Genomic DNA, 12,134 nt, shown 5'->3' on the forward strand with positions numbered 1-12,134 from the left:
GTCTGCGCTCATGGGGCTTCTGTCATGTGCTCGTGATTGGAATTGGGCTTTACCAATGAAGGGTTGGACTTGAATTCCTCAGGAGAATCTTCCTACCTTAATATAGTTCTTTCTTTAATATTACTAATCTACTGTCTGATTTTGGGGTGGGGGGGAGAGGGGTGTTGAGGGGAAAGGGAAGGAAACCCTGTTTGGTTTAGTGAAGGGAATTTTGAAGTACCATATGTCAAATGAAGCTGAGTGGGCCCTTCCAGACCCAGAGCTGCTGTTTTGAACAAGGGTGTCTCAAAAGTTGAGGAATGTGGTGTAGATATGAATGGGCCGAGTAAAGCCACAGTTGCTCACTGACAAGTGATGGGACTCAGAGCTTATCTTCAGCTCTATTTTGGTCACAGAGCTATGCTCCTTACATGGTAAGAGCAGTGGCCACAATTGTCTTAGGTTTCCTGTGGTGGCCTTGGCACATTCCAAACCTGGGACTGACATTGCTGGGCTAGGATGTGTAATTCACATCTCAGTGCTGTGATGACCACTCTGAAACTCGCCATGAGTGGAAAAAGGCATTTTACATATACAAAGAGGCACTTTATAGTCTAAAGGCTCCAAATAACTCCACATTTACCTGAAGTTGTAGAGCCTTGAAACTGTAGAGTGGGAAGGGACCTTAGCAATCATCCAATCCCATCCCTTCTTGTACACATTAAAAAAAAAACTGTCCTGAGTTAAATGTCTTCCCTGAAGTTGCCTAGCTATTTTTTGCTGTTTTCTTTTGAGTGTTGAAAGAAGAAGAGGTTTGGAGTATCCACTTAAATACCTATGTCTTGGGAACAGAACAAAGTAGGAACTTGTGAGTGAGGGCTGACTATTCCTAAATACAATTCATATATCATTCATTCATCCAATCGTTCAAACATATATGCAGAATATGCCATATTCTGCACATGTAATGCTGGGAAATAGATAAAGATGAGATAAATAGAAAATGTTCCTTCCCTTAAGAAGGTTTTATTCCAGTAGAGGAGTTAGACAATAAGGCAAACAAATAACAAGATTGTTTTCAAAGAGTAATAAGTGCCTGGGGAAAGGGTGAACCACTGAAAATCTAATGATAAAACCTCATAACGGTGCTTTGCTTGGCAGGCTATCTACTCTTTAGTATATGATCATCTATTGCTGATTTTTTTCCATGAAAACTTCTCTTTGCAGTCATGTATCTTATTTTTTCTTATTGCCACTAAAATATAAGGATGGCTAAAAATTAGAATCTGTCAATTTTAACATTTCTATAGAGGCAACATCTAAACAATGTTTTTAAGGTAAATATTGAAGGTTATCTACTCACTTCTAAGGAAACAACCAAATGACTACTCAATGTTTTTCTTTTCATTCAGATATTATGGCATTGGTTAGAAACAAATATTCTACCTGTCATCATTTTACCATTTCAATGTGGGCAAACTAGTCTTCCTTTTATAAAATCACCCCTTTTTGGTATATTGCCTCCATACTGGGTTCTCCCTAGAGATGGGATGGATTTTATTTCCATTAAAGTATTACAGACAAGTTTAATTTGTTCTTCTACATAAATAAATATAAACATAACTGTCTTGGCAGCCCCAGGAGGAAGGTCATGTTGCAGTCAGAGGCTCTGCATCACAGTATACTTGGAGGCCAACACCACTGCATTTATGATGGAAGTTACTTCAATTGCTAAACACACTCATGCAGAAACACGTGTGCGCATACACACACACACACACACACACACACACACACACACCCAACACCACACCCCACATAGAGGGGACATAGGAACTACAGGCATCAAAAGGAATAAAATGGACAATATTTGAAAAAATAAACTTGAAAGTTCAGAATGTATAGATGTTGATTCAATTAGTATACAGAGAAATGGGGGGAGGTACACAGCCTGGAACTGGGCTTAAAGATACATGCCTTTTTACTCAAATAAATGAAAGGTATGATAAAAGCAAGGAGAAATCTTTGAGGTGAGGAAGTTTTTGTGCAGAAGAGATAAACATGGTTGCTATCATGCTTTTGCAGGCAACAATCATCCTTTAAAGTGTACTCTCTGAAGAGGTTTTGATGATGCAGAGGTCCACGTTTTTTCCATTCCATTTTTATGTTGCTAGAAAGACTCTGTTAAAAGCATTTCAGGTCCACACTTACAAAGGCACAGTAGGTACTGATATCAGAGTAATCAGTCACTGTCAGTAGCAAGTTGGCCTCTGAGAGTGTGTTTTTTTGTTTTTGTTTTTTTCTTATAGCATATACACCTGTTCCCTAATTACCTCAGAGGACAAGTTGATAAACTAAGCTGTTTGAAATTCACTGACTTTCACCGCAATTCTGAAGGTCTCCTAGCCTAGAAAGATTGAAGGGTGACCATGTTAGTATCTTGTGTATTGCTTCTACCTCAAAGAGTATGTGTGAAAAATAGAAGAATTTCAATTTCATGGAGTATTTCTATTTTTTCATTTTAATCTGACATTAGGTTAACCTGAACATCTTAAGTGAATTTCTAAAAGTTTGAAAGTACCAAAGTACCCATTTCATAATTCCAGAAAAGGAGCATGCATTTTTCCTCTTTTAGAAACAGAGTTGTCCAACTCTTCCATATTTTGCATAGAATTATATTAAAGGCAAGTTCAGCAAGAGAAAAAACACAAGTGTTTTTTTCTGTTAGAAATTAGAAAATACGATCATTTTTCTACCATCCCCCTGAACACTGGGAAAGTATGGCCAGCTCTGAGATCTTATAATGCCTGATACACAGTAAGCACTTAGTGAACTTTGTTGAAAGAATTATAATGAATATATTTCTGAAACAATGTGAGGAGTCTTGCCTTTAAAAGCCTACTTTCAGCACGGTAGATTTGTTAAAAGGTATATATTCAGTACATAGGCAGGTCACACATTTTTTTTTCCAAGTTACTTTAGAGTATATCACAACTGTGTGGTGGGAGTGGCAACGACCCAGGAGTTCAGAGACCTTGGCTCTATACCAGGCACCAACGGTAAATGGCTTGAGAAAGTGACTTAACGCTGCCGCGTTTCAGTCTCCACACAGGTGAAATGGTTAGTTTGGAGCAGTTACTTCTGGTAGTCTGTGCAGCTTGAAAATTCTACAGTTGAATGGCTCAAATTAAGGAAAATTGAATCTAAATTTAACAAACACTGACATAGTGCCTACTGTGTGCCAGGTAATATTATAAGTGCTTTACACACTATGTAGTCATGTAATAATAATTAAGCATATACTACGCATGGGGTAGTATTTCCTACACTGTAAGGTATGAGCAAATAACAGTTGCTATTAAAAGGACAGTAATTTTATTAAAGTTCAATATAGTACAAATCATTAAAAAAGCAGAGTAGAAATAAAATAATACTTGGAATTCAAAATAATATAAGAATAAAGTAGTTTTCCTGTTTAAACCACTGAGTAAATTTTAGATGGCTGAAATAAGTGATCTAATTTTTATTTGACTTAAGAGAATACACTAGCTGTGACACTTGACTTCACATCGCTCTCACTGCAAATCATTGGCTTTCATAGGCTTGAATGGTCACACATATTAAATCATATAGAAGAAAACTTTTATGAAACAAAGATATTCTACCAATAATACATCTTAATATAGTATTCATTATAAATGTTTCAAGTGCACAATTTGTTTTAGAAAAATAAGCTAGAAACCAATGTATGATCACAGAAAACAGCAGAGCTTCTGGACATCAAAGGCATATTTGAGAAATGCAGTGGGCACATGGTTGCCTGTAAGCTTAGAACAGTAAGTACTACAATGGAAGAAATTTTGATTGGGAAGATACTAAGAGGCTACAGTTCCTAGGCCTCATAATGGTCCAAATCTCAAGCTAAATGGCTAAAAAATGGATGGAAATTTGGCAAGTCCAGCAATTTCCATGTCTGGACATGCTGCGTGGGCCCTTGTCTTATTACTTTGACAACTGCCGAGACCACAAGCATTTTCATCACCTCCCTGTACTTCCTCTGCTCTTACTCATCCTTTATGGCCAAACTCGGGCACCACTTCCTCTAAGAAGTGTTTTCTGAGGCAACCCCTCCCTGCTCCCCTCAAATGGTCCCCGCCCACACAGAGGGTTGATTAAGGCCCCACCTCTATGCTTCTATAAAACCTGGTATGAATCTCTAACATAGTTTGATTTTTCAGGCTACTAGGTCGTATTACTATTACTACTGGCCCATAGTCTTTCCCATTAAGTAAACTGTGAGCTCCTTGAGAACAAGAACTATGTTTAGTTCATTGTTGGATCACCAGAGTCCTGGATAGTGGTTGACACAAATGTCCCACTTAAGAACTGTTTGTTAAATGAATGAACGGATGGGTGGATGACAGCAATAGCTATTATTCACTAATAAAATAATTTGAACCACTGGCTCTCCTTTGTGCATTATAATTATAATTGGTTGGAAACTGTGATGAGAATTGACTGCGTCCAAAGGAGGCAATAGGGTGAGGGATGTATTTCTTGCACATTTGAGGAGTATCTTCATAATCAACAATTTGGTTTGGGTCATCCTCCCCTGCTTACTCTGAGAATAGTAGATAAATTGCGGGAAGATAAGACATCATTAAAAAAAATCTATTCAATGGAGATTTACTGAGCATCTACTATCCAAAGTGGTATGTGTCCTAGGCAGACCCAGATTCTATCCTCAAGGAGACCATAGTTTAGATATTTAAGAAAGGAAGAAAGTGACACATGACGTCAGACACCAATGTTTACTAAAATGAAAAAACATGTAATAAGGGTCATACAAAGGTCAGAGATGTCAGGGCTTCCCTGGTGGCGCAGTGGTTGAGAGTCCGCCTGCCGATGCAGGGGACACGGGTTCGTGCCCCGGTCTGGGAAGATCCCACATGCCGTGGAGCGGCTGGGCCCGTGAGCCATGGCCGCTGAGCCTGCGCGTCCGGAGCCTGTGCTCCGCAACGGTAGAGGCCACAGCAGTGAGAGGCCCGCGTACCACAAAAAACAAACAAACAAACAAACAAACAAAAAGGTCGGAGATGTCAGAGATAAATGGCTGGATTCACAAGAAGGCCCTACCAGGCAGGACACCTAGGTTGGATCATTATGGCTCAAAACCTCCTCTAAGTTGTAAAGGTCTTGGACCCAGAGATGGTCGGGTCCAAGGAAATTGGCCTACACACACACACACCAAGCTTACTGGAACTTGGAAAACCAAAAGGCCAATGACAAGGCCAACTGGAAAGTTAATTAGGGCTTAAACATGGATTCAGAGTAAAGGGAGCTGGATGGAATGGGAGATGCTTCAGCCACACAATGCAAGTGCAGAAGCCTGACCTCACATGCAAACCTTCTCTCCAGGAATCAAAGACTAGATCCAGTATTTCCCTCTCTTGGACAGTACTGGATACATAGAGGACCTGGTGGCCACAGATATATGCCATACATAGTAACCATTATAGGATTTCAGAGGATTAAAAGATGACATTCAGTCATCGAGATTCTTTATGGAAGAAGCAGTATGTCAACAGTGTCTTTTAAGATTGCTTAGAGTTTGCAACTGTGAATTGGGGAAAAACATTCTAAACAGAGGGGAGAGCACGAGCAAAGAAAGCGAGTGGTTCATTTTTTGCTGGACATTTTTGCTGGATATGTGATGGAGGATAGTAGAATATTATGAATATTATGAATATTAGAATATTATGAATATTATGAATATAGTAGTAGAATATTATGTAGTAGAATAATACATAATATTAAATGGAAACACAATACATAATATTCTACATAATAGTAGAATATTATGAATATTATGAATATTAGAATATTATGAATATTATGAATATAGTAGAATATTATGAAGGAAAGGTGGAAACAGGTCATGGACAGGCTTGAAAGCTAGTTATGAAGTTAAATGTTATTCTTTGAGCAGTGGGGAGTCATAGTAAAGAAGCAGCACTGTACGCCAGGAAAACGAATTTGGCTACAGTGTGTGAGCTGACTTGAAGGAGGGAACCCCAGATACAGAGGCCATTGGGGAGCTCCAGAATCGACATCCTTCAGCTCCAGGACTGAAACTAGGACAATAGCAATGTAGATGGAGCAGAGAGAGTCTGAAGGGTACTAATCAGGAAGTACCACGGTTTTTTCCAAATACACACATATACTCATTCCAAAGAAAATATATAATTTAAAACCAAATCTGTCCTAATTTCTGTGAAATTCTCCACTTGTAAAGAACAGAAGACTGAAAAATCATCCAGGGAATTCCCCGGTGGTTCAGTGGTCAGGATGCGGCGCTTTCACTGCCGTGGCCCAGGTTCAATCCCTGGTCGGGGAACTAAGATCCCACAAACCATGTGATGCGGCCCAAAAAACAAAAAATCATCCATCTATTTAGCCAATTTGATTGATTTGGGATGGTCTAAGTATCAAATATGATAAAAGTGGGATTTTCAACACATCAACACAGTGGGTATGTATACCTAAGGGACAGGCTAAGGGAAAAGAAAACAATATCCTACGCAAGTAAATTTTCTTTTCTCCCGAAATGTCCAGGTGATTTCTCCAGACAGACACTCTTTTGAACACTTTCTAACATTAGCTAACCCAACTAACAGGAATGCTGCAGAAAACAGAAACAGGAACTTTGTGAGAAGTTTGATTACCTGTATGGCATCTTGGAGGAGAGGAAGAACGAAATGACCCAAGTCATCACCCGAACCCAAGAGGAGAAGCTGGAACATGTCCGTGCTCTCATCAAAAAGTACTCTGACCATTTGGAGAACGTGTCAAAGTTGGTTGAGTCAGGAATACAGTTCATGGACGAGCCGGAAATGGCAGTGTTTCTGCAGGTAAGTACCCCTTTGGCCCCTGAGGAAACAAACCAAGACGGTGGGGAGATGATCCTGAAAAGCTGTCATCACATTTTCGCTATTTTCTGTACATCTCATTTTGATCTATCTTCTCAACCAAAATATATGTACTTATATCTCCATCTGTTTAAACTATTTCATAAGCATATATTTAAGGGACCATGGCATTGCTTAAATATGAAAGGGTTCTGGTATAAAACAGCAGTTCTTTACAGCACTTAGAAACTAAGCTATGAGATGTTCAGAGTCAGCAAAGGAAAGAATTAAATCTCAACACCGTCTTTGATGAAATGAATTTAAGTAGGCTTGTCTTTCGTTTGCTTCCACAGAATGCCAAAACCCTGTTACAAAAGTAAGTAGTTTTCATTTCATGAAAAAAAGTATACTTTTCATTTTTACCCAAGGCTATCAAACTTTACACAGTGACAGAAAGTGGCAACTTGTCTTTGTTGCAGAATTTCTGAAGCATCGAAGGCATTTCAGATGGAGAAAATAGAACATGGTTATGAGAACATGAACCACTTTGCAGTCAACCTCAGTAGAGAAGAAAAAGTAATACGCGAAATTGATTTTTACAGAGGTTTGTTATTCTTGTGACCATTTGGCCAAAGTTGCAGGTGTGTGAAAGCGTCACATGGGTTCAGTGGGAGGAAAGGGGGATTCAGGATCATCTCCTCAATGGACGTCGACAACTTTACAAGGACCATAATCCAGCGTGAAGCTCGATTTCATGACAGAATCATATAGTTTGTTGACGGTGTTTATTTAGCTTTGCATATCACAGTGCTTATTATAATTCTGGCATTAGGTATTTAACTCTGGGTTGTCAAATATTTAATAATCGATGGTGATGGTAATATCTCAACTTCAACCCTACACAAGGTGCGAGCCATAATGATAATAATGTGAAGTGTCATCAGGTGCAAGGTTAAGGATGAGATATAAATAAAACATAGTAGACACTTGGATTAGACATTGTAGCACTTTCAGTTAAACTCTAGAGGGCAAGGAAAGCAATGGGTCATAGAGTAAGTCACACCTGGAAGTAAAACTGAGGCTATGTGATCAGATGCACTCAATGAGTTCTAAACACATCCCTATCATTTGGCCTAGAAATGCCACGCTTGGAAATTGATCCTGATGAAAGAGTTGAAAAGAAGAGCCCATTTAGATGATGAGATTCCTTGGCTCGACCACTATAATGCCACAAACTTGTATCAGTGCCCACAGATAGAACTTTAGAAGCAAATCTTCAGGATGAATCTTTTTAGAAAAATCCTTAATATCATCTCTCATTAATATCGCCTGAGGAAATACTAAGATCAGTTGGTTAAGAAAAGAGTCGTGGCGTTAACTGTGGCAAAAGTCAGCATTCACTGAACAAAGAATGTGATAAATTAAACAGGGCCGGTGTTTTCTGACACAGGGAAGAGAGTTGTGTTTCCATTTAATTTGACAGAGGTAAATAAGTGACAGTCCCAGCCCTCCGGGAGTTTGCGAATGTGACAGAGCATGATAAAAATGGGGACAGCCTCCAGGGGTCAGGTGGATGGTGCACGGTGGTGAGGACAGGGCTCTGTACTGGCGAGGGGAACAAGGAGGATGGTGATGACTGGAACCTTTCTCACATTTGTCCACATTTAATTAGAAGCGCGAGCCCCCGCCCCCGCCCCCGCCCGTGGCGTACTCGGGCTACAGTTAAGTGTCTGATGGACAGGATTTCCCCAGCCCTGACCTTAATCTGAGCTATAAATAGTGGTCAGCAGTGTTTTTCGTGGCCGCAGTGGTAATCATAACGATATGAAAATGCATTGCCTTACCAGAAGATGAAGATGAAGAAGGAGGAGAAGAAGGGGAGGGAGAGGGAGAAGAGGTAGTAGAAGTGGAAGAGGCGGAAAATGTTCGAACAGAGTCATCAGGAGGAGATGAAACCCCAGAGAAAGGTCTGGAGTCCCGTCCGCCCACCTCAGAGCTCCAGGCTGCCCCAGAGCCTCCCCCAGCCCTGCCACCCGCTGCGGATGCCCCGGTGACACAGGTAACCGTTCCTGAGCGCCTTCTTACAGGCCACGCATGCGTGCTTCCTTGCTGAACAGCCTGAACAATTTATTCTACCTCAAGGAAAGGAAACTCTATGCCAGACACTAGTATGTGGAAGACAAAAGATTTCAGGGCAGTGGCAGTGTCAGGGAGAAAGTCCTCTAGGTGATTCAGCAGGTTCTCTGTGGTTATAACTGGTTGGCAAGACTTAGTTTCACATGATTTTCTCACCAATGACACCCTCAAAGCTGAGGCACTCTTTGGAACTTGTGTGTGTGTGTGTAACATGGTAGTTCACAGAGAGCTGATATCATGAGGATTGAGTACAGATGTAGGATATAGGTTGAGAAATAAAAATGGTTATACTTTCGGAACTTTGAATTTTCTGTAGGTAATAAAGGAACTACACAGAGAACCCGTCCTAGTGTATGTCCCTGTTGCTTACCCTGAAACAGAACTATAGCTTTTGTTCCATGAGCAAATAGATGAAGCTTAGTTTTCTGTGTATTTGTCATTTGATGAGATTATGTGTTGACAGAATTGTTTTTAAAAATTTCTTAGGAAATTAGCTCATCCCAGATACTGTACTTGATTGACTGACGTTATGATTCTAAGATGTCACTGTTTGGTGTTCAAGCCTCTGTACTGACTGCATGACACCTTTAGCAGACAGATCCCAACCTGCTGAGTTTGTAGACAATGAAGATGCATTAAAAAGAAAAACAAGTCCTGGTTTCAAAGTGGATCGGAATTATCTATAGCAGTAAAACCTCAGAGAGGGAACTCAGAGATGGAATTATATCCTGTGCTCTCTGTCTCCATAGGAAACTGGGCTAAAATACTATTTATAGTTCCTAGAATCTTGAAATTCTGGGTATACCAATTGCACTGAAATCGAAAGTGGTATGGTAACTAAATGAGAGTTGGGTTTGATCAATTTTTGGTTTTAGAAAAGAGGTTTTGGGGGCCCACATATAACATAAAAATAAATGAATGCCTGTCAATAATTTGCCCTTTCTCCCATATCTGATATTCTATCAGCAACCTTTGTTTCAGGCTTCTGCTCTCTGCCTGCCCAGGCCACCATCTATATTGAAAGACAAGCCCAGAAAAGAAGAGGGGGCACGTGCAGATGCCGAGACAGAGGGCCGCTAGCTGCCTTCTTGCCTTTAGTGCTTGCGGAGGGTGGGGTGAGCTGAAACCTGCACTAGATCGGGCACTGCGCAGAGACCTATGAGTTTTCAAACCGCAAGGGAACTAAAATCAACTGCCTTTTTTTTTCTTCTTCTTCTTCTTTTTTTTTTTTTTTTTACTTTTGAATGTATCTGTCCTATGAAGGGGGAGGTTGTACCCACTGGCTCTCAGCAGACCACAGAGTCTGAAACTCCAGTCCCTGCAGCAACGGACACTGCGGATCCCTTGTTTTACCCTAGTTGGTATAAAGGCCAAACGCGGAAAACCACCACAAACCCACCTTCCACCCCAGGGAGCGAAGGTCTGGGGCACGTAGGGCCTTCAGGTTCTGAGGATCCGAATGTGCGGAAGGCAGAAGGGGCAGAAGCCGCAGCCAGTGAGAGGGCAGCAGTGAGTGGTAAGGAAACTAGCTCACCTGCGGCTACTTCTCAGGTTAGTGTCGATGCTCTGGTGTCTGAATGCTACCCCCCCGTGCCGCCCCGGGGTCCAGCCGGGATGACAGCAAGAAGGAAGGGCTTCCAAAGGGGCAGAGAGAACCCAGGGCCTTGGGAAAAACAGAAACAACTCATCCCCCCCGCCCCGCCGCGGCGTGTTGGCTTGTTTCTCTAAGCCTTACATGAAACACAAGAAACACAAATTTGACTTCACTCTGCTCCTGCGTGGCGACCTCACACCTGGCTTCCCAGGGGAGGGATGCAAGCGAGCCCGGCCCTTAGGCCTGCAGGTGCAAGTGGCTCGTCTGCAGTGACTGGCTGGTGTCCCTAGCTCCCCTCTGCAAAGGCCACCTGACCTTGCTCGGCCTTTTCTGCATCCTCCTTGAGCTTCCAAAGACTAATCACCTGCTTTTGTGTCGTTCCCAACAACCCCCAAGGAACACGTTTCAGTTGAGTTCTGTGTCCACTCTGGAAAAAATAACCTGATTCACGGGTTCTGGGAGTGTGCCAGTGACAGCTGGGCAAAGTTAGTCTTGGCTTAATTAAACTGGGGCTTCCTAAGCATGTGCTCCTGGGGGAAGAAAAGCACAGGTTTTCTTCCTTTGGAATTTTTTAAAGGGTCATTAAATACCTCTTGTTTTCTTTTTATAATGCAAGTTTGAAGTCCACGTCTTCTCCCTAACGCTGGGTTAGATGTTTGCATGGCTCAAAGATTCCATAGAAGAAATCTTGCACAGTTTCTTCACACAGAAGAATGTTCATGGTTACTCCATACCCATGAGTATTCTTACGTGACGTGTGCGTGTGAGTGTTGCCCAGACACGGGGCTGGCAGAGAAATATGCTCGCGTTCTGTGCTCCTGGGTCATCAGGTGATTACGAACAACAAATAGCATTTTTTTCAGAAATCATAAAATTAGTCTCTTGACTATCTGCTCAAGTGAACCTCGATTTCCATGAGGTAACAATTGGAAATGATTTTTGGAAAATTCACAGATGAACATGCTTTTGTGCCATGTATTCATTTTCACAGATGAAAAATGACAAAACTAAACGTTTGGTGTAAGGAAACCTTTTGTGGTTGTTTTTAGGTTTAAAAAAATGGAATAGAAACTTTTCTAGAAAATTGATGGGAACTTTATTTCTAGAAAGTTTATGGGATTCCTTACATATTTAGTGGAAGTTGAGTCAGGAGGAGCTGTTTTCTGAAAACAGTAATACGATAATAACCCGAAACAGGAGAACGCCCCAAATGAAAATGAAAAATCTATCTAAATGATGTTGAAAAATATTATTTGTGATAATATCAGTGAAGCTGTCCTCTTGTTCTCTCGCAGGAGTTAGCAATCTGCCTAGCACTCTTGGCTTTTCTTGTACTTCACTACATCTGGCGTCAGATTCAGTGCTTGATTTTTACTCTAATGGGTAGGAAATATTTTCTTTTCCCTTGACTAACATCTCGCGTAGCTCTTCCATACGTGTTCCTCTTCCGTAGGCCCAGGGATGGATTTCTCCCCGACTCTGAGGCTCAGCCACCTAGAAAGAACCAAGTTCTTAGC

At 41.2% G+C, this 12,134-nt stretch overlaps 1 protein-coding gene and 1 non-coding gene across 3 annotated transcripts in view; both read left to right on the forward strand.

The window, feature by feature from the left end:
- Positions 1-12,134, forward strand: part of TRIM55 (tripartite motif containing 55) — a 42,588-nt gene that overhangs the window by 14,443 nt on the left and 16,011 nt on the right. The window contains exons 5-9 of one of the 2 annotated variants that reach the window (XM_060035157.1): positions 6,657-6,890; positions 7,241-7,263; positions 7,367-7,491; positions 8,735-8,946; positions 10,287-10,574. In XM_060035157.1, coding sequence (XP_059891140.1) covers positions 6,657-6,890; positions 7,241-7,263; positions 7,367-7,491; positions 8,735-8,946; positions 10,287-10,574 — 882 coding nt within the window. The remainder of the gene's footprint in view (positions 1-6,656; positions 6,891-7,240; positions 7,264-7,366; positions 7,492-8,734; positions 8,947-10,286; positions 10,575-12,134) is intronic. The other variant, XM_060035158.1, reaches the window with a different exon arrangement.
- Positions 6,305-6,376, forward strand: TRNAE-UUC (transfer RNA glutamic acid (anticodon UUC)). The gene has a single exon. It is a non-coding gene; the product is annotated as a tRNA-Glu (tRNA).

This window comes from Delphinus delphis, chromosome 17, assembly GCF_949987515.2.
Source record: "Delphinus delphis chromosome 17, mDelDel1.2, whole genome shotgun sequence".
NCBI lineage: Eukaryota > Metazoa > Chordata > Mammalia > Artiodactyla > Delphinidae > Delphinus > Delphinus delphis.